Source organism: Poromitra crassiceps (genome assembly GCF_964638095.1).
Source record: "Poromitra crassiceps genome assembly, chromosome: 15".
NCBI lineage: Eukaryota > Metazoa > Chordata > Actinopteri > Beryciformes > Melamphaidae > Poromitra > Poromitra crassiceps.
This window is the reverse complement of record NC_139634.1, coordinates 15,203,413-15,229,311: the sequence shown is the minus strand read 5'-3', so window position 1 is coordinate 15,229,311 and position 25,899 is coordinate 15,203,413. Positions and strand designations below refer to the sequence as shown.

At 41.7% G+C, this 25,899-nt stretch overlaps 1 protein-coding gene and 3 pseudogenes across 4 annotated transcripts; all 4 read left to right on the top strand.

Annotated features, from left to right (window-relative positions):
- The first annotated feature begins 8,951 nt into the window (after nt 1-8,951).
- On the top strand, nt 8,952-11,291 carry LOC310790068 (protocadherin gamma-A4 pseudogene; annotated as a pseudogene). The gene has a single exon. The product of its transcript is annotated as a protocadherin gamma-A4 pseudogene (transcript).
- A 2,149-nt stretch (nt 11,292-13,440) lies between these two features.
- Nucleotides 13,441-15,747, top strand: LOC310790067 (protocadherin gamma-A12 pseudogene; annotated as a pseudogene). The gene has a single exon. The product of its transcript is annotated as a protocadherin gamma-A12 pseudogene (transcript).
- Nucleotides 15,748-17,214: 1,467 nt separating this feature from the next.
- On the top strand, nt 17,215-20,295 carry LOC310790066 (protocadherin gamma-A2 pseudogene; annotated as a pseudogene). The gene is made up of 2 exons: nt 17,215-19,521; nt 20,236-20,295. The product of its transcript is annotated as a protocadherin gamma-A2 pseudogene (transcript).
- A 1,599-nt stretch (nt 20,296-21,894) lies between these two features.
- On the top strand, nt 21,895-24,330 carry LOC310790064 (protocadherin beta-15-like; the record flags this gene model as incomplete). Its single annotated transcript, XM_083651764.1, has 1 exon — nt 21,895-24,330. One exon carries the CDS (start codon nt 21,895-21,897, stop codon nt 24,328-24,330), a length of 2,436 nt encoding a protein of 811 aa, XP_083507890.1.
- Nucleotides 24,331-25,899: the final 1,569 nt, after the last annotated feature.

The window sequence follows — 25,899 nt, the reverse complement described above, 5'->3', positions numbered from 1 at the left end:
CATTGCATAATAAGATACATAAAATAAGTTATGAGCATTATGGAGCAAGACTATGATTACTGGGGCTTAAAAATTGCATCGTAGGCTATTAACTGTAGTGTCATTATCTTTTTATGTTTTTGATTTGTGATGCACTTATACAGTATGTGTTGATTGTATTTTCACTGTGTACTAGGCCATTTATGTTTTAACTTGTGAAACACTTTGTGGGAAACTTGTCCTGAAAGGTGCTAGACATAAAGTTGTGCTTACTTTACTTATGCAAATTGTGTGCGGGAAAACGTGATTAAAGTGAGCAAATGAAACTATAGGGGATGGTTAAGAGCCTAGTGATTGGTGCTTTAAGGGGCCTGACTCTTAATAACAGATTGTCTGTGCACCTCTTCATTGAGCAGTGTGAACGCTTTTGAAATAAGCTGTTGAGGTAGCAGATGGTCTTGGCATAATAGACAGGTCCTGCCTCTCGTAGTAAGATGTGTTTGAAATGTATGGTTTTCCAACTGTAACATGATTGGTGTCAGTACTTCCTGCACTGGGCTGTGATGCTGGATCTGGATTGGTTGTGAGACTTTGTGCCTGTTAATTTGCTTCAGGAAGATCATCCATCTCCAGGGGATAATGGTCTTGCAGGAGCCTTCGGAGGTCCAGTGTGTTTGGCCAAAGGTTGTCCGTGGCGCACTGTGAGGTGAGGTGACCCATATCTCTTCTGTCTGTTCATTCGCATGCATAGTAAAAAAATATAAATGTTTTGAAATTCAATTAATTACACCCACCCCCCAAAGAACAAACAAACAAACAAACAAACAACACTAGAAATGTTTTTAATATCAAGAGGTGGTAGAAGTACACAAATTCCTTTCTCAAGTAAAATACAATTATTCTTTGGATATACTCTGGTAGATGTTGAAGTACCGTTTCAAATTCTTTACTCAAGTCAAAGTAAGAAATTACATGGTCTTTAAAGTATAAAAGTAGAAGTCATTCTCCAAAAGTTGTTTCTAATGTTCTAAACTGGTTCTCTGTTGAAATGTTAAAATAGTCTGCAGCTCAAATCACTAACATTAATTCTAGCAGTTGAATTCACGAATGTTAATTCTATCTCTCTTGTTGCTTGTTTTTCCGGCTACAGTCTATGCCTGAAGCTATTCTGCTCCTGTAAGAAAACACTGTTACTCTGGTCTGCTGATACTGCTGATGCCATCCAAGACTGTTTCCAATGCACAGAGGTGTTTAAAGGTAGAGAAACACCAGGAAAACCAGAAGGGACTAGCAGCAACTAGAACCTGACCGATGCATCACCTCACATCTCATGTGTCGGGGCCAAAAAGTTGCATTTGAACACACCGCAAACACGACAGCCGACGGGCAACTAGCACGTAACGTTCTGCGCCTGTGTGAGACCTGATTCCTGAAACAAAGTAGCGTTTGCCTACCATTCCACTCACTTAAACGGTTTAATGTAGCTACTTCTAATCGAGAATATGTCTGATCAAAAGTTGCAAATGGCACTGGCATTGTCAGCCCTTGTCTGATCTTTTGTTTGTGGAAGAACAACATTAGAGGCGTTGAAAATAAGGAGAAACCACATTAAATGGGTGATATCATGCAGCGAGAGGCTCGAGGGACTTTCCCAAAGGCACGTCTGTGAAAATATCCGTGTTTTGGAATTATCAGACGAGCTAAAGTTGGAAAATGAGCAGAGCGTTTTGTGTGTGCCTCCTCTCTTCTGCGCTGTTTCGCACCCCTGACCAGCCAATCAGAGTGATTTCAATTTTTCAAATTCAATTCAAATGGCTTTATTGGCATGACGTAACACTGTACATATTGCCAAAGCAAGCATTTAGACATGAACAGCTAAACATTAATTAGAAAACTTACTATATCAAACTAACATACTACAAGACAGACAAATGATCTCTTGTCAGATATAGTAGCAACATCAGATTTCTCTCACCAACGACCCGACACCGATTCAACATGTTGACCGATTCAACGGGCGGAAAAGCCGTCGACAGGCCGCTGTCAAAGCCGACAAGAGGCAACGGTGTGGGACACACCACAAATACTAGAGTGACTGATGCCCAGACATGGCCGACAGCTGACTATCGGCTTGGTGTGTCTGGGGCTTTAGACTGCAGCCACATCGGATGACCAGTCTATTGATGTAGGCGATTATGCTGAAAATGTGACTAGTTACATCAGCACCTGTGTTGAAACGTGCCCACTAAACAGATAAAAAAACATAACCGAATCAAAAACCTTGGATGAACTGTAAGGAGCGTTGCATGCTCTGTGCCCGCTCTGCTGTGATGCAGATGCCTACAGAACAGCAAGATCTGACCCCAGGAAAGCATTCGAGAAGCCAAGAGACAATCCAGGCACAAACTGGAACTGTACTATACAGCTGCAGACCCCAGAAGCATGTGGCAAGGACTACGTCACAGACTACAAAGGCACTACTAAAGCGGCAATGAACGCCCACTCCTCCCTGACAGATGAGTTCAACACCTACGCTCGCTTGGAGGCCCTTAAGAGGATACCCAGGAGGTTCACTACCACCCCCAGCACACAAGAACCCCCCCCCCACTGTCAGTGTCTTACGCTGATGTGCCACAGCACTGGTTGAAGTCTTCACTGATATCTTCAACATATCCACACACAATGAGCCTTTTCACAGCTTTTTCACTGAAACTTGATTATAATAATAATAATAATAGCATTTGCACATTTCAATATTGCACAGACATAACATTGCAATACAATACAATTCAGTACTATAATAGGTTAAGTCTATTTTTTTACATCCCGAGGCCGATTGTTATTTATGATCCCATAGAGATTCAACAATTGAGCCAAGATAGCCTAATTCAGTATTCCTGTTTGACACCGTCTACTTGAGACTCCACCAAACACATGAAAAAGGTCTGTCTGAAGGCATTTATTTGTTTCTGAGTTTGACTGGGAAAGTGGGAAAAATAGTCAAACTCTTCAAAACTACTGTTTCTTTGAACGATCCCTTTAACCAAATCACACACATTTAGGCTATTTTATGTGATCTCCTTTTGAGAACAAATGTAATAACTAATGTAAAAAAAAAATCCACTTTAATTCACTGAGCCTCCACTGAAACTGTTTGGAGCCCCCCCAGTGGAGGCCCGGCTCCCACTTTGAAAACCTCTGGTTTACATTATTGTTTACACGTGTGGTGGTCTGGGAGAACCCTTCACATATCGCTGCTGCTTCACATTGTTGGCAATGAGCCAAAGTAGGCCTTCCAAGTTTTGCAGGTATTTAATGAACAAACAAAAGGGAAAGTATTTATTTTGATGGTTTTGTTGGAATGCCACTGTAGAAAATGGAATGTTGTGGAATGTTTAAAGGCATCTTTCTCATCTCGTGCGCTATGCGCGCTCGATGCATAGGAAGTGTTGTGAAGGGTTTTTACAAGCCACCACACATATACTCCACTCCAGCGACAGTGGGGCTGGTATTGTTTTCACCTTGTAAGTCTGTGTGTATGTCATCACGGCAAGATGTGGTCCTGGATACACATATGGCCTTTTTCACTTGCCACCCAATTCACCCATTTTGTGTCTAAAGGCAGGAAGTAATAGGTGCAAGCAAAACCTTAATGAGGGCCCCCGGCACTGGAATACCTAAATGTACATGTATTGGAAGTTGGAAATCCTCATCCTCTTGCTTGCACCTGTGTTACATCCTGCATTTTAGACACAAAATGGGTGAATTGGGTGGGAAGTGAAAAAGGCGAATAGAAGCGGGAACTACCACAGAAGCCGTTTTGAGTATATGCCAGGTGTTACGTATGTCACGTTTATACGTATGTCTATCTGTCGACAGATTTTGTCACTGCAATAGCATCAAAACTGTGTTATGGCTGGTGTTTCTTTTATTGTATTATTGTATTATTGTATTTGTAGAGAGTTTTGCTAATCATCTACATTTTGGGCCAATGCACTTCCGTAGTGTGTGAACTATCCCGTTCTGGTTCTTTGCTCTTTGAGGCCATTTACACCTGGTGTTAACATGTGGTTTCTGCCATCAGATTGCAATCAGATTGTATTTTATCACTCCGGCCTGATCCCATTTACATCTGGCGTTAACATGCATTTTTTGCAATCTGATTGCAATCTGATTGGAGAAATGGTTGTCCTCTCAATCCGCATAAAGTTGGTGTATCCAGATTGAGAGGACACATTGCATTTACACTTGTGTTCAATGTGTACACAATGCATCCCTGACCACCTCCGGAGGTGGTCAGATTGCGATCCTTCTTCAATGCGTTTTGGGGGTGTTTACACCTGGCATTTCAAGTGATAAAACACAATCTGATTGCAATCTGATCACAGAAAACGCATGTTAGCGCCAGGTGTAAATGGCCTCTTTGACTGTTTTCCTTCAACAGAGTCATCTCCTGTCTGGCTTGGGGGTGATTGAAGATTGACAACTGCTGTGTGGCTGACGCTGATTGGCTGCTGCAGCCACAGTCTCCTTCATGCTGTGGTTTTTCAGTATGACAGCAGAGCTGTAGTTCGTTTGACTGTCCCACTATGCTCTCATCCGTCGCTCCTTCCAACATTGCGTCTTATGTAGCAAACTCTATTTGTCTCTGTTAACTTAAGTAATGTTATTATTTTGGTATGTGTTGTATTTGTTGTGGTGCTGGACTCCATCCTTGTATTATATGCTGTTACTATGCCTGCTCTAGCCTTGGCGTCCGCCTACCCCTCCAGCTTTAGTTGAGCTGGTTGCTGTTAGCCTGTCAGTGTAGTGAACCAGCATCACCGCCTGTCAACTTTTTAAGGTGTGAAATAAAATCACATGTACTTTTTCATTGTTGTCTGTGTCCACTTTTATGTTGTGAACGAAACCCCTAGACTGGATCATAACACCATGCTATATATATATATATATTATATATATTATTCAGGTCATAGGCAGCCAATATAATATATGAAGGGAGACAGATGTGTATACATGGAGCCTTTTATTCCACTTGCAATCAGAATAGCAGCCCATCTGATAAATGTTTTGCTTTTAGATGTTTGATTACAGAAAGTGTATGAAGCCCATGACCAAAACAGTCATACATTCTGTCATTGTGTTACTCATGGATGGTGAAAATAAATCTCTCCTTTTTGCTGGGAAACCCCTGCAACCCCCTCATGGACCCCTGGGAGTCCCCAGACCCCACTTTGAGAACCACTGTAATATGCTACATAAAAAAAAGACATGAATAACACCCACCATTTTTGAAGTGCAACAAAGTTTCTATTTGGAGAGACAAATTACCCAAGAATGGAAGGAGAAAACATCTAGGCCTATGTTTGGACTCATCCAAACACAAAAATGTGTTACATTACATCTGAGAATTAAAACCTGCTTTACACCTTAGTGTGGGTGATACTGTATGTTAGTATTTAAATCATTTCAGCTATACAATTTAAGCTTACCCCCTCTGAATGGCTCATGTCACCTGAGTCATTCAGAGGTCATGTCTGTTTTATGAGGCTGTGATTATCTTAGAGGTAAGTGCTTTGAAAGGTTTCTAAGATGACTTAGATCAGCACACCATGCACACATTGATGCAAATGTGATCTTTTGAACCACAAGAGCCACAAGTGATAACAGCAAATGACCTGCTATCACTGCTTGATTCTAAAGGTTGAGGATGAACTCAAAACATGGCAAACCACATTATTTATATTGCTGGCTTCATCAATTAGCTTCAAGGGTAGACTACAGCATTAATTATAATAGGGCAAATACAATAAATACAATGGATTTAGTTTTACATGTGCTTCTCTTTTCTGTAGAAGCTGGGACCTTGGAGCTTTGCCAGATACTGAGATGGAAGAGCTCCATTTTACAAAGTCAGATGCTGGAACTCACCAAACTGGATGTGACTGAAATCTTGGACTAATGGGAGATAAGGTAGTGTATGTCAGTATTTTTAAGCAAGGGGGGGGGGGGGGTCAATTGTTCATGGCAAGAATTCCCGAGATTTGGGTCTGGATCGAGGCGACGAGGAAGAAGGTGTGTGTGTGAAGTGATGTCACTCAACTCGAAGTGATGTCACACAATTGCTGGACTGGGATGTCATCAGTTGTGATGGCATTAGTGATGTCACTCGAGCAATTGTGTTCTTCTTCTTAGTTAAATTGGTTAAGTGGTTTCTGTCTGTCTGTGGCGGTGCAATGTCCATCACGGTTTATGACAGAAATGATGCCATTCAACCGAAAATGATGTTACGCAATTGCTGAACTGTGATGTCACTCAGGCGTCTGGCGAGCTGTGTGGGGGAGATTTGGAGGTCGCTATCCGGTACGTTGAAGGGCGGTCAATATTTTGTGACAGAAGTGATGTCACTCCGGCAGTTGTGTGTGTGTGTGTGTGTGTGTGTGTTGAATGCATTTGCAATTGCTCTGATGTCACTCGAGCAACTATGATCTTATCTTAGTCACAATTTGTGATGGAATTGATGTCAGTCGGGCAGTTGTGTGTGTGTGTGTTGAATGCATTTGCAATAGTTCAACTGATGTCAGTCGAGCAACTGCAGATCTTATCTTAAACGGGAGTTGTGATCTCATCAGTGATGTCACTCGAACAACTGCAAGTGGGGCCTGTCTATCTGTCTGCTGTCTGTTTGATTTGTGACAGAAGTGATGTCACTCAGGCAGCTGTGTGTGTGTTGAATGCATTTGCAATCTGCCCAACTGTGATGTCACTCGAAGAACTGTGATCTAATATACAATTGTGTAAGTGGGTTCCACATGCTGTCTGTCAGTCATGATTTTTTTAAGCGGTGCAGCCGCTTCTATACGTCACGTGTCTGCTTGTAGCACGAGGTGTCCGTTATAGCATATGAACTGCACCGCTTACTTCAGCACCTGGGTGTGATTTTTTTTAACATAGGTCATCTTATTATTCTCATTCTCATGAAGTGCATGGTTTAGTGGGACAAATGCCTAGGTTATAACAAACGAGCATCAAAAGTCATTGGTTACCCATTATCCATACGCCTCACATACCTCAAAGTTTAAAAAAGATCATACAGGACCTATCCTATCAAGCTCACTGTATAATGTCTCTGCCATGTCTCTCATTGTGTCTCCTCTGAGAATAAGGTTAAATTAGACCTGCTAATTTCCATTACATATACATTGATGAATGGCAGCACATCTTTAAATCTAAATATTTAAATCTTGTGTTGTATTAATTAATTAGTTGATAAATTAATTTATAATAATAATATAATAATTATAATTATATATATCATATATATGTTAATTATTATTATTATTATTATTATTATTATTATTATTATTATTATTATTATTATTATTATTATTATCTTGGATGTTTTGCTCACAACAGATTCGGTATTAACTTTTAACTAATCCCAGTGTAAAATGAAATAGCCTACAATTGGTAAAATAATGGTATTTTTATGTGGTTAACAAAGTATGACGAGATAATTTACCATCTGACGATTCTGACACAATTCGTATGTTCATCTTTGTGCAGAGGATACAGAAATAGTGTACCATTCATTATGTCAATGTGTGTGGCGCTTTCCATGGTGCTGAAATAATTCACTCGGTCACTCGGTCCCCCCATGTCGGAATTTTTAGTTATGTTTCTGCCAATAGTCTTGAAGTTAACCTATACATGATCATTCAATGTCGGTTTCTGATCAGATGTCAAGGTTCCGTTTGTCTAATTTCACAAACGATCCGTTTATAGGCTATAATAATGACCAAATCATCCCAATTTGCTGAAGAAATTTCGACTATATGTGAACAACTGTGCCTGAACAAAAGCAATATAAACATATTTGAATATGGTTACAGTTATTAAATGTTATTGCCTGTCCGAAATGCTCTACTTCGATGGTGCAGCTGTTTCTCGATGTCATTGTCTCTTTCCATGGTGCTGAAATGATTCGGAATTTAGAAGTTGAGGGTGGCATCTGAAGTGATTGAAATGAGGAGTGTCATTTGCTTATTATTGTTATTTCTTGACAGTTTACCTTAATTGTGTTTGTGTCCTTTATATGGTCAGAGACACAACGACATTTTAATAATTTGCAGACCCCCCCTTTATTAAATATTGGATGTTTTGCTTACAACAGATTTGTGCTGGGGAAACTATTTTAAAACTGTAAAATGCAAATTGTCACTTGAACTACATTAACTACTCCACTGGATTTCGGATTAATTTTGAACTAATCCCAGTTTTAAGGCTAATATATTTTAACTCCTACTTGGTAAACAACGTAATTTTTTAGATTAATATTTTGTGGTTAACACTTTGAAGAGATAATTTACATCCGACATAATTCGTGTGTTCATTTGAGTTTGATTAAGAGGAGTACAGAAATTGTTTGCCATGCGGAATGTGTGACGCTTTCCATGGTGCTGAAACAATTCACATGCCGAGTGCATGTGAATTGTCAGTATTTTGCAAGAAGTTTGGTTGAATTGCTAATGTATGGATAGACTGTCGAACGTTTCACAGTGCCCTGGCTATTTCAAGAACACGACAGACATTACCATCAGAGTGATGTATTTGCTGAATTAGTGTGTGCGTGCAAGGCTGATATGTAATATCTGAGAGATGCTCATAGTGCCGCTGTTCACCATCATAGAACGAGGAGAGCCTACCTCTCCTCCTCCATTTCTTCACCCATGCTAGTATTCCTTTATCCAGACGGTGAAATACATGTTTTGAATGCGATTTTTCGTACAAGAGGTATAAGTCATTGATTGATCTCTGAAACATTTTAATTGTTTATAAATATTTTTCAAATATTTCGTTTTGCAGAAGGGAGTTTTGTGCTTACTCGGTGAAAGATGGGATACAAAGGATTCCCGTTGGCGAGCTTTGTGTTCAATATGGCTCTCTTTATCCGGTCAATGCATTTCGCGTACGGGGACATCAACTTTTCTATTCCAGAGGAGATGAAACGAGGTTCTGTTATTGGAAATATTGCAAAGGATGTTCAGCTGGATGTAAGTAGATTGTCAACTCGAAAGGCCCGCATTAACACTGAAGGGAACAACAAACGATACTGTGACATAAACCTGGGTAATGGAGATTTGATTGTAGCCGAGAGGATCGACAGAGAGGCTCTTTGTGGCAAGAAGCCTTCCTGCGTCTTACAATTGGAGCTTGTATTGGAGAACCCATTGGAGCTGCATCGCATTACTCTTCATATACAGGATATCAATGACAACCCACCGCTCTTTAAAAACGAGATTATTAAAATGGAAATCCATGAATCGACAGACAAAGGGGCACGATTTTCTTTAGATGAAGCTCATGATGCGGATATTGGAGAAAATGGCGTTAAAGCCTATATTCTACAAAGGAATGATCATTTTGTTTTGAATATTGAGACAAAATCAGGCGGCCGAAAGTACTGTGAATTGGTGTTGGAGAAAGAATTAGACCGTGAAAATGAACAGCAAATGAACGTGCTTCTTACAGCTCTTGATGGTGGCTCTCCTCAGAGATCAGGTACAGTGGTGATACAAGTCACTGTACTGGATGCTAATGATAACGCCCCAGTGTTTAGCCAGGCTGTGTATAAAGCGAGTCTGCCTGAAAACTCTCCTCTAGATACTGTGGTGGTTACAGTCAGTGCTACTGATGCAGATCAAGGAGTTAATGGTGAAGTGAGATATGAACTTGATCACATCGCTGATAAAAATACCAATATGTTTTCCCTTGATCAAAAAACAGGTGATGTGAAAGTGAATGGGCCAATAGATTATGAGGAAGAGTCCTCATATGAAATTCGAATCAGTGCAAAAGACGGCCTTGGGTTGGCATCATACTCCACATTGATGATTGATATTACAGATGTGAATGACAACGAACCTGTGATACATCTGAAATCACTGACTAATCCCATCCCAGAGAACGTGTCACCTGGTACAGAGGTGGGCATCATTAACGTGCAGGATAGAGACTCTGAGAATAACCGACAGGTCCGCTGCTCCATTCAACAAAATGTTCCTTTTAAGTTGGTTCCCTCAATCAAAAACTACTATTCTCTGGTGACCACGGGCCAACTGGACCGTGAACTAGTGTCTGATTACAACATTACAATCACTGCCACCGACGAGGGCTCTCCTCCTCTGTCCTCCTCTAAAACGGTTCCGTTATCTGTTGCTGACGTCAACGACAACCCACCTGTGTTTGAGGAACAGTCATACAGCGCCCACGTGACTGAAAATAACAAACCTGGCTCCACTTTATGCTCCGTTTCTGCTCGAGACCCAGACTGGAGACAAAACGGTACAGTGATTTATTCTCTTTTACCTGGAGAGGTGAACGGTGCCCCGGTGGCCTCCTATCTGTCCGTTAACGGAGACACGGGGGTGATCCACGCTGTGAGGGCGTTTGATTATGAACAGTTCAGAAGCTTTAAAGTCCACGTGATGGCCAGAGACAACGGTTCTCCTCCGCTCAGCAGCAACGTGACTGTCAGTGTCTTCATAACGGATGTGAATGACAACTCTCCTCAGATACTGTACCCCGCCCCGGAGGGCAACTCCTTCATGACCGAGCTGGTCCCCAAAGCTGCGCACGGAGGCTCTCTGGTGTCCAAGGTGATTGCGGTGGACGCGGACTCCGGACAGAACGCCTGGCTGTCCTATCATATAGTCAAATCCACTGATCCGGGACTTTTCACTATTGGTCTCCACAGCGGAGAGATCAGGACACAGCGGGACATTTCTGAATCTGACAGCATGAAACAGAACCTTATTGTGTCAGTGAAAGATAACGGACAGCCCTCTCTCTCTGCCACCTGTTCCATGTATTTACTTATTTCTGATAACTTGGCTGAAGTGCCAGAACTGAAGGATATGTCTTATGATGAGAGCAACTCCAAACTGACCTCTTATCTGATCATCGCGCTTGTGTCCGTCTCCACCTTTTTCCTGACCTTCATTATTCTGATCCTGGGTGTGAGGTTTTGTCGCAGCAGAAAGCCCAGACTGTTGTTTGACGGAGCGGTCGCCATCCCCAGCGCTTATCTCCCTCCCAATTACGCAGATGTTGACGGCACAGGAACTTTACGCAGCACTTACAATTATGACGCCTACTTGACAACGGGTTCTAGAACCAGTGACTTCAAGTTCGTCAGCTCTTATAATGACAACACGCTGCCTGCTGACCAGACTCTGAGGAAAAGTCCATCTGACTTCGCTGATGTATTTGGGGAGTCGGAGGGATCTCCAGAGGTAGGGGATTATGTTTGAAGAAAACCCCTTTATATATATATATATATATATATATATATATATATATATATATATATATATATATATATATATATATATATATATATATATATATATAATATATATATACACACACACACACACACACACACACACACACACACACACACACACACACACACACACACACACACACACACACACACACACGGTCTACCAGCTATTGTGTAATGTTTACAACATACTACAGTATGTTTTTGTCTTTGTCCGTCTACTCTAAATTAAGTATACTGCTGTTTAACACATTTTAGTTGTGTATCTGTTGGCTTGAACGACTGCCCTTCATTCTGCAGTTTGAAGTTATACGTCCTCAGAGGCTTTTTCCTTTCATGTCCGAGAAAAATTGTAGTTCAGTGTTTCTGCATCAAAGTATCCAGCGTTTTTTGGGTCGTTCAAATGGAAACTTTTTTATTTGTTTGTTTTTATTTGTTCTTCTTTTTACATTTTAAAGTATCTTTTATCTCGGACAGAGTCCTTGATACAAGGAATATCAATTTTCTAATAGCTAAAAGTGAGTGTTAGATGTACTTGAAAGCCATAATGTTTGCATATTGTTTGTAAACTTTGGAGCAAAACAGGCTTGTATTTTGAGTTATGGTGCAATATTAACAATTCAAAGAGCACATTGTCCATCTAGAAGTATACCCTTCAAGAATATGACTTTTAAGGTGTAAAAAGGAAAATAGTTTGTTTATGTTTGAAGAGCCCTTAAACAGTTGCATACCCTTAACCTGGTGCTCATTCAATGTCTGTTTCTGCAGATGTGATTGTGAAGGTTCTGTTTTTCGCTTTTCAGTTAATGTCTTTGGTCCTATTTTTCACAAATATCCGTATAGCTACATTAATGAAATCCAGGGGATATGCAAACAACTGCGCATGAAAAAAATCAATATGAACACATTTTAATACAGGTAAGATCCTAAAGTGGAAATTGTATTAGTTGTCAGAAGAAATGCTCTCTTTGGATGGTGAGCTGTTTCTCGATGTCATTGTCTCTCTCCATGGTGCTGAAATAATTCTGGAACTTAAAAGTTGGGAGTGTCATGAAGTGACTGAAGTGTGTCATTTGTATAGATGATGATGATGATTATTGTTGTTGTTATTATTATATTTAATCAATTCACTGTGTTTTCTAATGGCATGTTAATATGTTCGTCACTTTTCTTTATTTTATTATTATTGGTATTAACAACAACGACGACGACAGTGATAACGATAATCATCATCATCATCATCATCAATTTGCTGTATTGTATTCGCAGTCGCAGAAGTAGCAGGAGGATAGTATTAGTGTGGTATAGCCTATTGTCGGCTAGTATAGTGCTGTTATAAGATTAGACCTAGCCTCTTTAATTTGCTTTTAGTAATAACATTTTCTCGTGCATGGGGGGGGCTGAATTGTGCCTGTGTGTGTGTGTGTGTGTGTGTGTGTGTGTGTGTGTGTGTGTGTGTGTGTGTGTGTGTGTGTGTGTGTGTGTGTGTGTGTGTGCTTTAAATATCAGAGGACATGTTTACCATACTTGAAGTGTGACATTTTTAATAGTGCCAAATATTCACAAAAAAATCAAAAATATGTTTCCATAATTTTGGGTTACAGCAATTATTTAAATCAATTTAATGTTGGTCAGAATATAGCACCTGTTTATTTAAGCAACAGAGCAAATGTTTAGTTACCTTAATGTAATGTAACGTAATATAATGTACTGTACCCGAGGCCAGTTATACGCATAATATATTTCTATTGTGTAATTTCTCCGTGGATGCTGATAGTGTCGCTGTTCACCATTATTGACCGTGATAAAGAGCCTCCCCCTCTCCTTTTCTCTACCCAACCTTGTGCATCCTGCAAATCTTGATCAGTACGGTGAAATCACGCCTATTTTGTGCTTGTGTCAGGGTAGGCTATATCTATTGTTAAAATATTTACGTTCGGTTTTTTTTACACTATTTTTAAAGTATTTTCTCACTAAAGGAAGATTTGTGCTCACTTGGACCAAAAATGGAATACAAAGGATTCCCGACTGCAGGCCTTGTCGTCAGCTTTTCTCTGATTTTTTCGGCACTGTATTCCGTTGACGGGGACATCAGCTATTCTTTTCCAGAAGAAATGAAACAAGGATCTGTTATTGGAAATATCGCCAAGGATCTTGGGCTGGATGTGAGCAGACTGTCTGCTCGAAAGGCCCGTATTGACACTGATGGGAAGAGAAAACGATACTGTGACATCAACCTGAGTAAGGGAGATTTGATTGTAGGCGAGAGGATCGACAGAGAAGCGCTTTGTGGCAAAAAGCCTTCATGCGTCTTAAAACTGGAGCTTGTATTGGAGAACCCATTGGAGCTGCATCGGGTTAGTCTGCATATCCAAGATATTAATGACAACGCTCCGGCATTTAACAAGGAGAAAATTAAGATGGAAATCCATGAAGCGACAGCTAAAGGAGCTCGATTTTCTTTAGATGAAGCCCATGACGCGGATATTGGAGAAAATGGTATTAAAAGCTATACTCTACAAAGTAATGGCCATTTTGTTTTGAATGTTGATACAAGAGGCGACCGAAAGCACTGTGAATTGATGTTGGAGAAAGAATTAGACCGTGAAAATTACCAGGAAATGAATTTTATTCTTACAGCCCTGGATGGTGGCTCTCCACAGAGATCAGGTACTGTACTCGTTCAAGTCACTGTACTGGATGCTAATGATAACGCCCCAGTGTTTGGCCAGGCTGTGTATAAAGCGAGTCTGCCTGAAAACTCTCCTCTGGATACTGTGGTGGTTACAGTCAGTGCCACTGATGCAGATGAAGGAGATAATGGGGAAGTGAGATATGAACTTAATCGTGTCTCGGAAGATAGTAATGTATTTTCTCTCGATGAAAAAACAGGTGAAGTGAAAGTGAATGGGCCGATAGATTACGAGGAAGAGTCCTCATATGAACTTCGAATCAGTGCTACAGACGGCCTTGGATTGGCATCATACTCCACGGTGATGATTGATATAACAGATGTGAACGACAATGAACCAGTGATATATCTAAAATCTCTGAACGCACCCATACCAGAGAACGTGCCACCGGGTACAGAGGTGGGCATCATTAACGTGCAGGATGCAGACTCCGAGAATAACCAGCAGGTCCGCTGCTCCATTCAGCAAAATGTCCCCTTTAAGTTGGTTCCCTCCATCAAAAACTACTATTCCCTGGTGACCACCGGCCAGCTGGACCGTGAACTAGTGCCTGATTATAACATTACAATCACTGTCACCGATGAGGGCTCTCCTCCTCTGTCCTCCTCTAAAACTGTTCAATTATCTGTTGCTGACGTCAACGACAACCCACCTGTGTTTGAGGAACAGTCCTACAGCGCCCACGTGACTGAAAATAACAAACCTGGCTCCACTTTATGCTCCGTTACTGCTCGAGACCCAGACTGGAGACAAAACGGCACAGTGATTTATTCTCTTTTACCTGGAAAGGTGAACGGTGCCCCGGTGGCCTCCTATCTGTCCGTTAACGGAGACACGGGGGTGATCCACGCTGTGAGGGCGTTTGATTATGAACAGTTTAGAAGCTTTAAAGTCCACGTGATGGCCAGAGACAACGGTTCTCCTCCACTCAGCAGCAACGTGACTGTCAGTGTCTTCATAACGGATGTGAATGACAACAATCCTCAGATTCTGTACCCCGCCCCGGAGGGCAACTCCTTCATGACCGAGCTGGTCCCCAAAGCTGCGCACGGAGGCTCTCTGGTGTCCAAGGTGATAGCTGTGGACGGGGACTCCGGACAGAACGCCTGGCTGTCCTATCATATAGTCAAATCCACTGATCCGGGACTTTTCACTATTGGTCTCCACAGCGGAGAGATCAGGACACAGCGGGACATTTCTGAATCTGACAGCATGAAACAGAACCTTATTGTGTCAGTGAAAGATAACGGACAGCCCTCTCTCTCTGCCACCTGTTCCATGTATTTACTTATTTCTGATAACTTGGCTGAAGTGCCAGAACTGAAGGATATGTCTTATGATGAGAGCAACTCCAAGCTGACCTCTTATCTGATCATCGCGCTGGTGTCCGTCTCCACCTTTTTCCTGACCTTCATTATTGTCATCCTGGGTGTGAGGTTTTGTCGCAGGAGAAAGCCCAGACTGTTGTTTGATGGAGCGGTCACCATCCCCAGCGCTTATCTCCCTCCCAATTACGCAGATGTTGACGGCACAGGAACTTTACGCAGCACTTACAATTATGACGCCTACTTGACAACGGGTTCTAGAACCAGTGACTTCAAGTTCGTGACATCTTACAATGACAACACGCTGCCTGCTGACCAGACTCTGAGGAAAAGTCCAACAGACTTTATTGATGCATTTGGAGACTCCGAGGGATCTCCAGAGGTAGGACACGGATTTTGCTGAAATAAGCATTTCAAATAATTATGCAAAATAGGTTAAGCAGAGTAATTTGTAAGGCATGTTTAATTGTATTTGTTATACAGATAACATTTTGAAATTATCTCATTAGATGGGAGTTGTCATACTCGACGTCAAAATTTAATTTTGTATGGTGGCCAAATATGAACCATGTAAAAGATCAAATCGGCACAGAACATGGGATGTCAGAACATGGCCAAAATACATTTCTGATGGATTTTGATGAGTTTCATATATCCTTTAAAACGGGTTGTCAAGTAACTTTTAATAAGTTCTGGTAGGCTATGCTTCAGGGTTTTCGCCATCTTGGCATCCCAGTTTCTTAAACACCAACCCCTTTTCAGTGTAGCCTACAGCTTTGCATTATGTTATTTCATTTTTTTAAATGACAGCTCAATTTATTTAATCACACAGTTATTTATGAGCAAGCTTAAAACCTGCTTCCTGGAAATTGAAAAAAAACAACAACTTTGCCTTGCTTCGCAAAATATGCATAGCCCTATACTTATCATTTAAAAGCAAATGCTGTCAAATGGCCTATTTTCCAAGTGTTGGCAATAGCTGAGGTTTCTTTCTGCATCTGTCCATGGTGCTGAATATGCGTGTAAAAGCACGGTTGGTAAAAGAGGATCTGATTCCTTTTGCAGTTTACCGCAGTTTAATTCCAAAAGGTCGCAGCAGCCGCAGGGCATAAATGAATTGAGCGAGTCAGCCATGGAGTGAACAAGCGAGCGGCATTGCACTGCAATATTAATTAAATTAATTACCGAGTTTGGGGAGTGATCAAATTCTAACATCTATAAAATAATACGTACCAAGTGATTAATTCTTCCATTAGTAGCCTATAACAACTGTTTGTAAATAATCGAAAGTTATATGAAGCTCCCAAAAATATATATTTTAAAGGTTGCAATCATTTTAATCACTAGATTATAAGGACCTTTTTAACGTTAGGCTACATTGCAAATTCCATGTCTCTGTCCATGGTGCTGAATCACACTGAAGCATATTTGTTCCTAGAAATAGGCTATTTGATTTCTTCTAGGAATTAATTGATGGTTTACGGTTTTTAGGGGGCATGGAATTTGTCAAATAGCTAATTCAGAATTGCAGAGGTTTATATTTTTAAAGCTATAAATGTACTGAGGGTGTCGCTATTCACCAGTGTAAATTCATTTGCTGTCGACCAAACCACGTCTCCACCCACCTAAGCTATAACATCTTAGGGGTTACCACGGCGTTACAACCCATACGTTCATATCGCTGTTATTCTGTCGCGGGAATAAACTGGAATTTCATAAGCAAGCATAATTTTCGTCTCATCGGTTTTGATGCATTGACAGTACCTGGCGACATTTTCTTTTTCTCCTGAGGATGTTCTATCAAGCCTTCTCTTTGATGTCCCTTTTCCACGGCTTTGTATTTCTGGGGCCTTACTCCAACACGGTGTACGGGGATGTTACCTATTCTTTTCCAGAGGAAATGAAACGAGGGTCTGTCATTGGAAATATAGCTAAGGATCTTGGAATGGAACCGATCAAATTATCCTCTCGCAAGGCGCGTATTGACACAGAAGGAAACTACAAACGGTATTGTGACATTAATCTGAACACTGGAGATTTGATAATTGCCGACAGGATTGATAGAGAAGGGCTTTGTGCAAAGAAGGCGTCGTGCGTTTTGAAGCAGGAACTTTTATTAGAAAACCCCCTTGAGCTTCATTACATTAATTTTCACGTTCAAGATATAAATGACAACTCGCCAGAATTTAGCGAAGCTCGGATGAATATAGAGATGGGAGAATCAGCAGTCAAAGGAACTCGTTTCCTAGTCGGACAGGCCCATGATGCGGATATAGGACAGAACTCAGTACAAAAGTATAGTATACAGAGAAACGACCACTTCATACTAGATGTTCAAAACGATGCTGTGCATTTAGTCCTTGAGAAAGAGCTTGATCGTGAACAAAATGGAGAAATACAGTTACTACTGACTGCTATGGATGGTGGCTCTCCTCAGAGGTCGGGGACTGTAGTCATACAAATAATAGTACTGGATGCAAATGATAACGCCCCAGTGTTTAGCCATGCCATCTATAAAACCAGTTTACCTGAAAACTCTCCACTGGATACTGCAGTACTTACAGTGAGTGCTACTGATGCAGATGAAGGAATATACGGGGAGGTAACCTATGATTTTGATCACATATCAGAATCAGAAAAGCAAACATTTGTTATTGAGCCTAAAAAGGGAGAAATTAGGATCATAGGCAAAATTGATTATGAAGATATTACATCTTTTGAGTTACGCATCAAAGCAAAGGATGGTTTAGGGCTAGCATCCTATGCCAAAGTCATCATTGATATTTCTGATATCAATGACAACGCCCCAGTGATACATCTAAAATCTCTGACTAATCCCATACCAGAGAACGTGTCACCTGGTACAGAGGTGGGCATCATTAACGTGCAGGATAGAGACTCTGAGAATAACAGACAGGTCCGCTGCTCCATTCAGCAAAACATCCCTTTTAAGTTGGTTCCTTCCATCAAGAACTTCTATTCTCTGATGACCACGGGCCAACTGGATCGTGAATTAATATCTGATTACAACATTACAATCACTGCCACCGACGAGGGCTCTCCTCCTCTGTCCTCCTCTAAAACTGTTCAGTTATCTGTTGCTGACATCAACGACAACCCACCTGTGTTTGAGGAACAGTCCTACAGCACCCACGTGACTGAAAATAACAAACCTGGCTCCACGTTATGCTCCGTTACTGCTCGAGACCCAGACTGGAGACAAAACGGTACAGTGATTTATTCTCTTTTACCTGGAGAGGTGAACGGTGCCCCGGTGGCCTCCTATCTGTCCGTTAACGGAGACACGGGGGTGATCCACGCTGTGAGGGCATTTGATTATGAACAGTTTAGGAGCTTTAAAGTCCATGTGATGGCCAGAGACAACGGTTCTCCTCCACTCAGCAGCAACGTGACTGTCAGTGTCTTCATAACGGATGTGAATGACAACTCTCCTCAGATACTGTACCCCGCCCCGGAGGACAACTCGTTCATGACCGAGCTGATCCCCAAAGCTGCGCACGGAGGCTCTCTGGTGTCCAAGGTGATAGCGGTGGACGCGGACTCCGGACAGAACGCCTGGCTCTCTTATCATATAGTCAAATCCACTGATCCAGGACTTTTCACTATTGGTCTCCACAGCGGAGAGATCAGGACACAGCGGGATATTTCTGAATCTGACAGCATGAAACAGAACCTTATTGTGTCAGTGAAAGATAACGGACAGCCCTCTCTCTCTGCCACCTGTTCCATGTATTTACTTATTTCTGATAACTTGGCTGAAGTGCCAGAACTGAAGGATATGTCTTATGATGAGAGCAACTCCAAGCTGACCTCTTATCTGATCATCGCGCTGGTGTCCGTCTCCACCTTTTTCCTGACCTTCATTATTGTCATCCTGGGTGTGAGGTTTTGTCGCAGGAGAAAGCCCAGACTGTTGTTTGATGGAGCGGTCGCCATCCCCAGCGCTTATCTCCCTCCCAATTACGCAGATGTTGACGGCACAGGAACTTTACGCAGCACTTACAATTATGACGCCTACTTGACAACGGGTTCTAGAACCAGTGACTTCAAGTTCGTCAGCTCTTATAATGACAACACGCTGCCAGCTGACCAGACTCTGAGGAAAAGTCCATCTGACTTTGCTGAGGCATTCGCAGATTCTGATGTTTCCCCAGAGGTAGGAGTCGGTTTAAGATTTCAATTTGACAAGATATGTAAACTTGCTGAGTCAATTTACAGTTTTGTTTAAAATATTCACGTTATTATTGTTCTTTCCCTTGTGTGTATACAAGTAACCAGTTTGGTTTGTCTCTGAACCATGCTGTTTGTAAGAGTTTATGCTTGTTTTAATGGCTTTTGGCTTCAGTGGGAGTTGTTTAGATTTGACTTTGTGTCCTTTTCTGAAATGTTTTGTTAGTCAGGGGAGTTTCCAGAGGTAGGCCTCAATTTAAAGGAGATTTTCAGTCTTTTTCAACCTGGACCTTATTTTTGTATTTTTCTAACTAATCAGAGCAGACATCGGGGCACCGTGCATGTCCTGCAAAGAGCTTTTTTTTTTTTTTTAGATGCACAGGCTCACATCATTATTATCTCATACAGAGAGAACTGGAAGCCCTTCTGTTTACCTCCATCTGCTGCTGATCCCAGATCCTGGGACTAATGTCTGACCTGAGTCTTGCGAGAGTCTCACAAGAGTTGCGTTGTTGCAGGAAAACTCAAGCCGTGGGCACCATGTTTCGCTTGGATTAACGTCATCATGAGATTGTGGCATTTTGAACACTTTCTGTTAGGTTAATCATTAACCTAACAGAAAGGTTCCAGGGTTTCATACACTTTCTGTAATAAAACATCTGTGTCCTGTGTTGCAGGACCCTGGTGTTGGGATCATTAGGCTGATTGGGTGCACCTGGGCCCGGTGTACTCCTTGGGCTTCAGAAGACTTTCATTCTGAAGCTGATCTACTAGCTGATCAGAACGCAGCCTCTGAGTCTCTCCCCCTCCTCACCATCACTTATGCACCTTTTGTTCTGTTAGTTTCTTTAATGTAGTTTGTGTTTAGTTATTTTCCCTTATAAATAAGGCTATTTGGTACCCCGATCTGGCTGTTGTCACCCATTCACTCAGTAGGCTGGTTATTAGTCCCATATTGTTTTAACTTTTACTATGGTGTATGACTCCCCGTGTTACAACAACCCGGCTCAATGAAATAACAAATGAGGGACTCATACACCAAAGTAAAAGTTAAAAGAATAATTTATAACAAATGAACAGAACAAAAGGTGCACACATGAGAAGAGGGAGAAAGACACTGAATGGTTTGCAGGCTTTTAAAGCCCAAAGAGTACATCGGGCATAGGTGCACTCAATCAGCCTAACAACCCCAACACCAGGCTCCTGCAAGACAGGAGGGGAGGCTCATCACAAACGCTGAAATCTTATCACATGGGGCCCATGGGCTTATTTGTGTCAGTTTTGGGGTCCTTGACGTGAAAGAGTTTGAGAACCATCACTGCTTTAAGCAACGTGGCAGCTTGCAGAGAAAACAAGATCATGCATGGCCCATCTTTCCTCTCAGACATGCCACTACTGGAACATTCAAAGACTCTGAGGAGTTCACTGAGTTAGAGTCGTGTCATTCATTCTGACAGTCGCTGTTTCCATTTCTATTTGTCTTATTTCAGAATGATTTCTCTCTCTCTCTCTCTCTCTCTCTCTCTCTCTCTCTCTCACACACACACACACACACACACACACACACACACACACACACACACACACACACACACACACACACACACACACACACACATATTGATAACTGTCATAGAGTTTCGATTTGAACAGTGAACTTGTCAGTGGGCTAATATACCTCGAGATGCTAAATGGAGGAATACATTTTTCCTGTTGTCAGTTGTGAATATTTTAATACCTTGTATTTCTCACTTGTAGTTTTATAGTTTAGTGAAAACATTTGATGGTTTTCAAAGTTGGTTATTCAGTCAGGTGTTCAGTCAAAATAACAGTTGGTGGAAACAAGTGAGACAATGACCAAGGACTACTTTCAGTTGAGTCTCTGTCCATGGTGCTGAAAGCTGTTTTCACATGTGGGTGTTTCAACGTCAAACGTTTGACACTGATTACTTATTATGATGTTGTTTTTAATCTGTTTTTGCTCATGGTTCATGTTTCTACATGACTATTGCAATAAATAGTCAGTTGAGTTTGGATTGGATCATGATATAAACTACAGTATATGGCAACTTGTGTTGATTAATCAAAGTTGATGTGTAATATGTGTACTAAACCCATGGGGTCGCTGTTCACTTGCTGATATGAGACAGTTCACGTCTCCACCCACTGCAATATTAGCCTATAGAGTAGTCCTGGTCTAAAAAGCAAATGTGCCATTGCTGTAGAAACGTTGATAGGTGCATGGCTTTTACCAATACCATTTTATTTGATTATGGAGATATAATACCCTTCTTTCAAGAGCAATTCTGGAATAATATCGCCTTTAGGATCACTGTCGTAACATAGTTCCTGAGAAAAAATGGGACACAAAACAAAATTGTTGCTGGGCCTTGTCTGCGGCTTTGCTCTCCTCGTCCAATTTACCACTGGAGACCTGAGCTATTCTATTCCGGAGGAGATGAAACGTGGATCCATTATTGGAAATGTAGCCAAGGATCTTGGGCTGGATACTGGGAGACTGTCTGCTCGTAAGGCCCGTATTGATACTGAGGAAGACTACAAGCGTTATTGTGAAATTGATTTAAGAACGGGGAGTTTTGTCGTCGGAGAAAGGATTGACAGAGAGGAGCTGTGTGGAGAGAAGGTTTCTTGTATGCTTAAATTCGAATTGGTCCTAGAGAACCCTTTGGAGCTGCATCGTATTTCACTGCTTATCCAGGATATAAATGATAATTCACCCATTTTCCCGACGGATACAATCAAACTGGAAATAACTGAATCAGCGGTCAAAGGAGCTCGATATCGAGTTAATGAGGCACATGACGCTGACATCGGGCAAAATACGGTTCAGCTATACAGTTTACAAAATAATGACAATTTTATTTTGTCAGTTCGTGGCGATACTGATGGGTCTAAAAACGTCGAGTTGGTGTTAGACAAAGAGCTAGACAGAGAAAAACAACATGATTTGAATCTAGTGATCGTTGCATTGGATGGAGGCAAGCCACAAAGATCAGGAACTGCTATTATACACGTCATTGTACTGGATGCTAATGATAACGCCCCAGTGTTTAGCCAGGCCGTCTATAAAGCGAGTCTGCCTGAAAACTATCCTCTAGACAGCGTAGTCGTTACTGTGAGCGCAACTGATGCAGATGAGGGAGTCAACGGAGAGGTGACATATGCATTTAGTCGCATTTCAGAGAGGGCGAAAAAAATATTCTCACTAAACATTAAAAGTGGAGAGATAAAAGTAATAGGACCAATCGACTTTGAGAGTGATTCTAAATATGAGATGCGCATAGACGCCAAAGATGGCTATGGGCTTTCATCTGATTCAAAGGTAATGATTGATATCACTGATGTAAATGACAACGCCCCAGTGATATATCTGAAATCACTAACTAACCCCATACCAGAGAACGTGTCACCTGGTACAGAGGTGGGCATCATTAACGTGCAGGATAGAGACTCTGAGAATAACAGACATGTCCGTTGCTCCATTCAACAAAACGCCCCCTTTAAGTTGGTTCCCTCCATCAAAAACTACTATTCTCTGGTGACCACGGGTCAACTGGACCGTGAACTAGTGTCTGATTACAACATTACAATCACTGCCACCGACGAGGGCTCTCCTCCTCTGTCCTCCTCTAAAACTGTTCAGTTATCTGTTGCTGACGTCAACGACAACCCACCTGTGTTTGAGGAACAGTCCTACAGCGCCCACGTGACTGAAAATAACAAACCTGGCTCCACTTTATGCTCCGTTTCTGCTCGAGACCCAGACTGGAGACAAAACGGCACAGTGATTTATTCTCTTTTACCTGGAGAGGTGAACGGTGCCCCGGTAGCCTCCTATCTGTCCGTTAACGGAGACACGGGGGTGATCCACGCTGTGAGGTCGTTTGATTATGAACAGTTCAGGAGCTTTAAAGTCCACGTGATGGCCAGAGACAACGGTTCTCCTCCGCTCAGCAGCAACGTGACTGTCAGTGTCTTCATTACGGATGTGAATGACAACTCTCCTCAGATACTGTACCCCGCCCCGGAGGGCAACTCCTTCATGACCGAGCTGGTCCCCAAAGCTGCGCACGGAGGCTCTCTGGTGTCCAAGGTGATAGCGGTGGACGCGGACTCCGGACAGAACGCCTGGCTGTCCTATCATATAGTCAAATCCACTGATCCGGGACTTTTCACTATTGGTCTCCACAGCGGAGAGATCAGGACACAGCGGGACATTTCTGAATCTGACAGCATGAAACAGAACCTTATTGTGTCAGTGAAAGATAACGGACAGCCCTCTCTCTCTGCCACCTGTTCCATGTATTTACTTATTTCTGATAACTTGGCTGAAGTGCCAGAACTGAAGGATATGTCTTATGATGAGAGCAACTCCAAGCTGACCTCTTATCTGATCATCGCGCTGGTGTCCGTCTCCACCTTTTTCCTGACCTTCATTATTGTCATCCTGGGTGTGAGGTTTTGTCGCAGGAGAAAGCCCAGACTGTTGTTTGACGGAGCGGTCGCGATCCCCAGCGCCTATCTCCCTCCCAATTACGCAGAGGTTGATGGCACAGGAACTTTACGCAGCACTTACAATTATGACGCCTATTTGACAACAGGTTCTAGAACCAGTGACTTCAAGTTCATCAGCTCTTACAATGACAACACGCTGCCAGCTGACCAGACTCTGAGGAAAAGTCCAACAGACTTTATTGATGCATTTGGAGACTCCGAGGGATCTCCAGAGGTAGGACACGGATTTTGCCAAAATCACTCAATTTCAATACGTTAATCAGAGTTTTTTAAGGCATATTTAATTGGCTTGCGATGTGTTGCCTAATTTGTGCGTGTGTTCACTGGGCATTTGTTTCTTTCCATATTTTGCTAAATTGAACAAACTAACATTACTTCGATGCTTCAACTAACACGTTTTTATTGTTGTTCCTATTTTGCGCAACGTATCCCATTCAATTTCGAAACACCCTCCTTATCATTGTTTTCTAAGGAATCTATAGCATAAATGGAACTTAGTTTGTTTATAGGTTGTCTTACTACACGGGAAAAGGCGTATCAGTTTTGCTTAGGTCCGATATATTCCTTGTGTCAATAAATTGATTCAACGTGGCTTCAAACAACAACAACAACAACATTGTGCTTTTGCGACTTTAATTGTTAATTTGTTTATTATTTAAACCGCACACAGTTATTCATGTGAAAAGCGTAAATCTTGCTTCATGGACTCTCGAAAATCAACACTTTATCTCTGCCTTTGCAAAATATGGATGATGCCAATTACCGTTTAAAAGCAAAATGCTGTCGAAATAAATGGCCTAAGTGTTGGCAATACTTTACGAAGCGGAGGTTTATTTCTGCCTCTGTCCATGGTGCTGAATATGACTTGTTGGTAAAAGATGGTCTGATTCCTGTTGCAGTCCACAGCAGTTTAAATCACAATGTCACAGCAGCCTCGCAAGGCATAAAATAATTGAGATGAGTGAGTGAGTGATTGAGCGAGCGGGTGGCTGGGCAAGTGAGTGGACGGGCATTGCACTAATAATCTTAATAAAAAAAATACCGAGTTTGGGGAGTAATCAGATTAAATAATAAGTAGGCCTAATAATTAATCATTGATTTATTAATCCATCAGTATAAGTGCTTTTAAATGGCGCATGGATTAATGTTATTATGAAGCGTTTAAAATATATATACATGTATACATATTAAAGGTTGTAATTTTCATTTTAATCGCTAAATTATCCAGGACCTTATTATAGGCTACTACAGTTCTTCGTGTCTCTGTCCATGGTGCTGAATCACACGGACGCGTCTTTGCTCATAACGCAAACATATTATTTGTTTTCGAAATTAATGGATGGCTTACGGTTTTTAGGTGGCATGGAATGGATCAGATATAGCTGATTCATTGCACGGGTTTATAGATTTAGGACTATGAAACGTACTCGTGGTGTCGCTATACACCAGTGTAAATTCAGTTGCTGTGTAGACAACCCAGTTCTCCACCCACAAGCCATAGGGTTTACCACGGCGCTACAACCCCATGGAGACGTTCATATCGCTGTTATTTTATTGTGGGAAATAAGCTCCAATTTTATAAGCAAACAGATCATTTTCGTCTCGTCGGTTTTTACATATTGACAGTACATGGCAACATTTGTTTTTGCGCTGAGGATGTTGTATCAAGCCTTCTCTTTGATGTCCCTTTTCCAAGGCTTTGTTTTATTTCTCGGGCCTTACTCCAACACTGTGTACGGGGATGTAACCTATTCTTTTCCAGAGGAACTGAAACGAGGGTCTGTCATTGGAAATATAGCTAAGGATGTGGGAATGGAACCGATCAAAC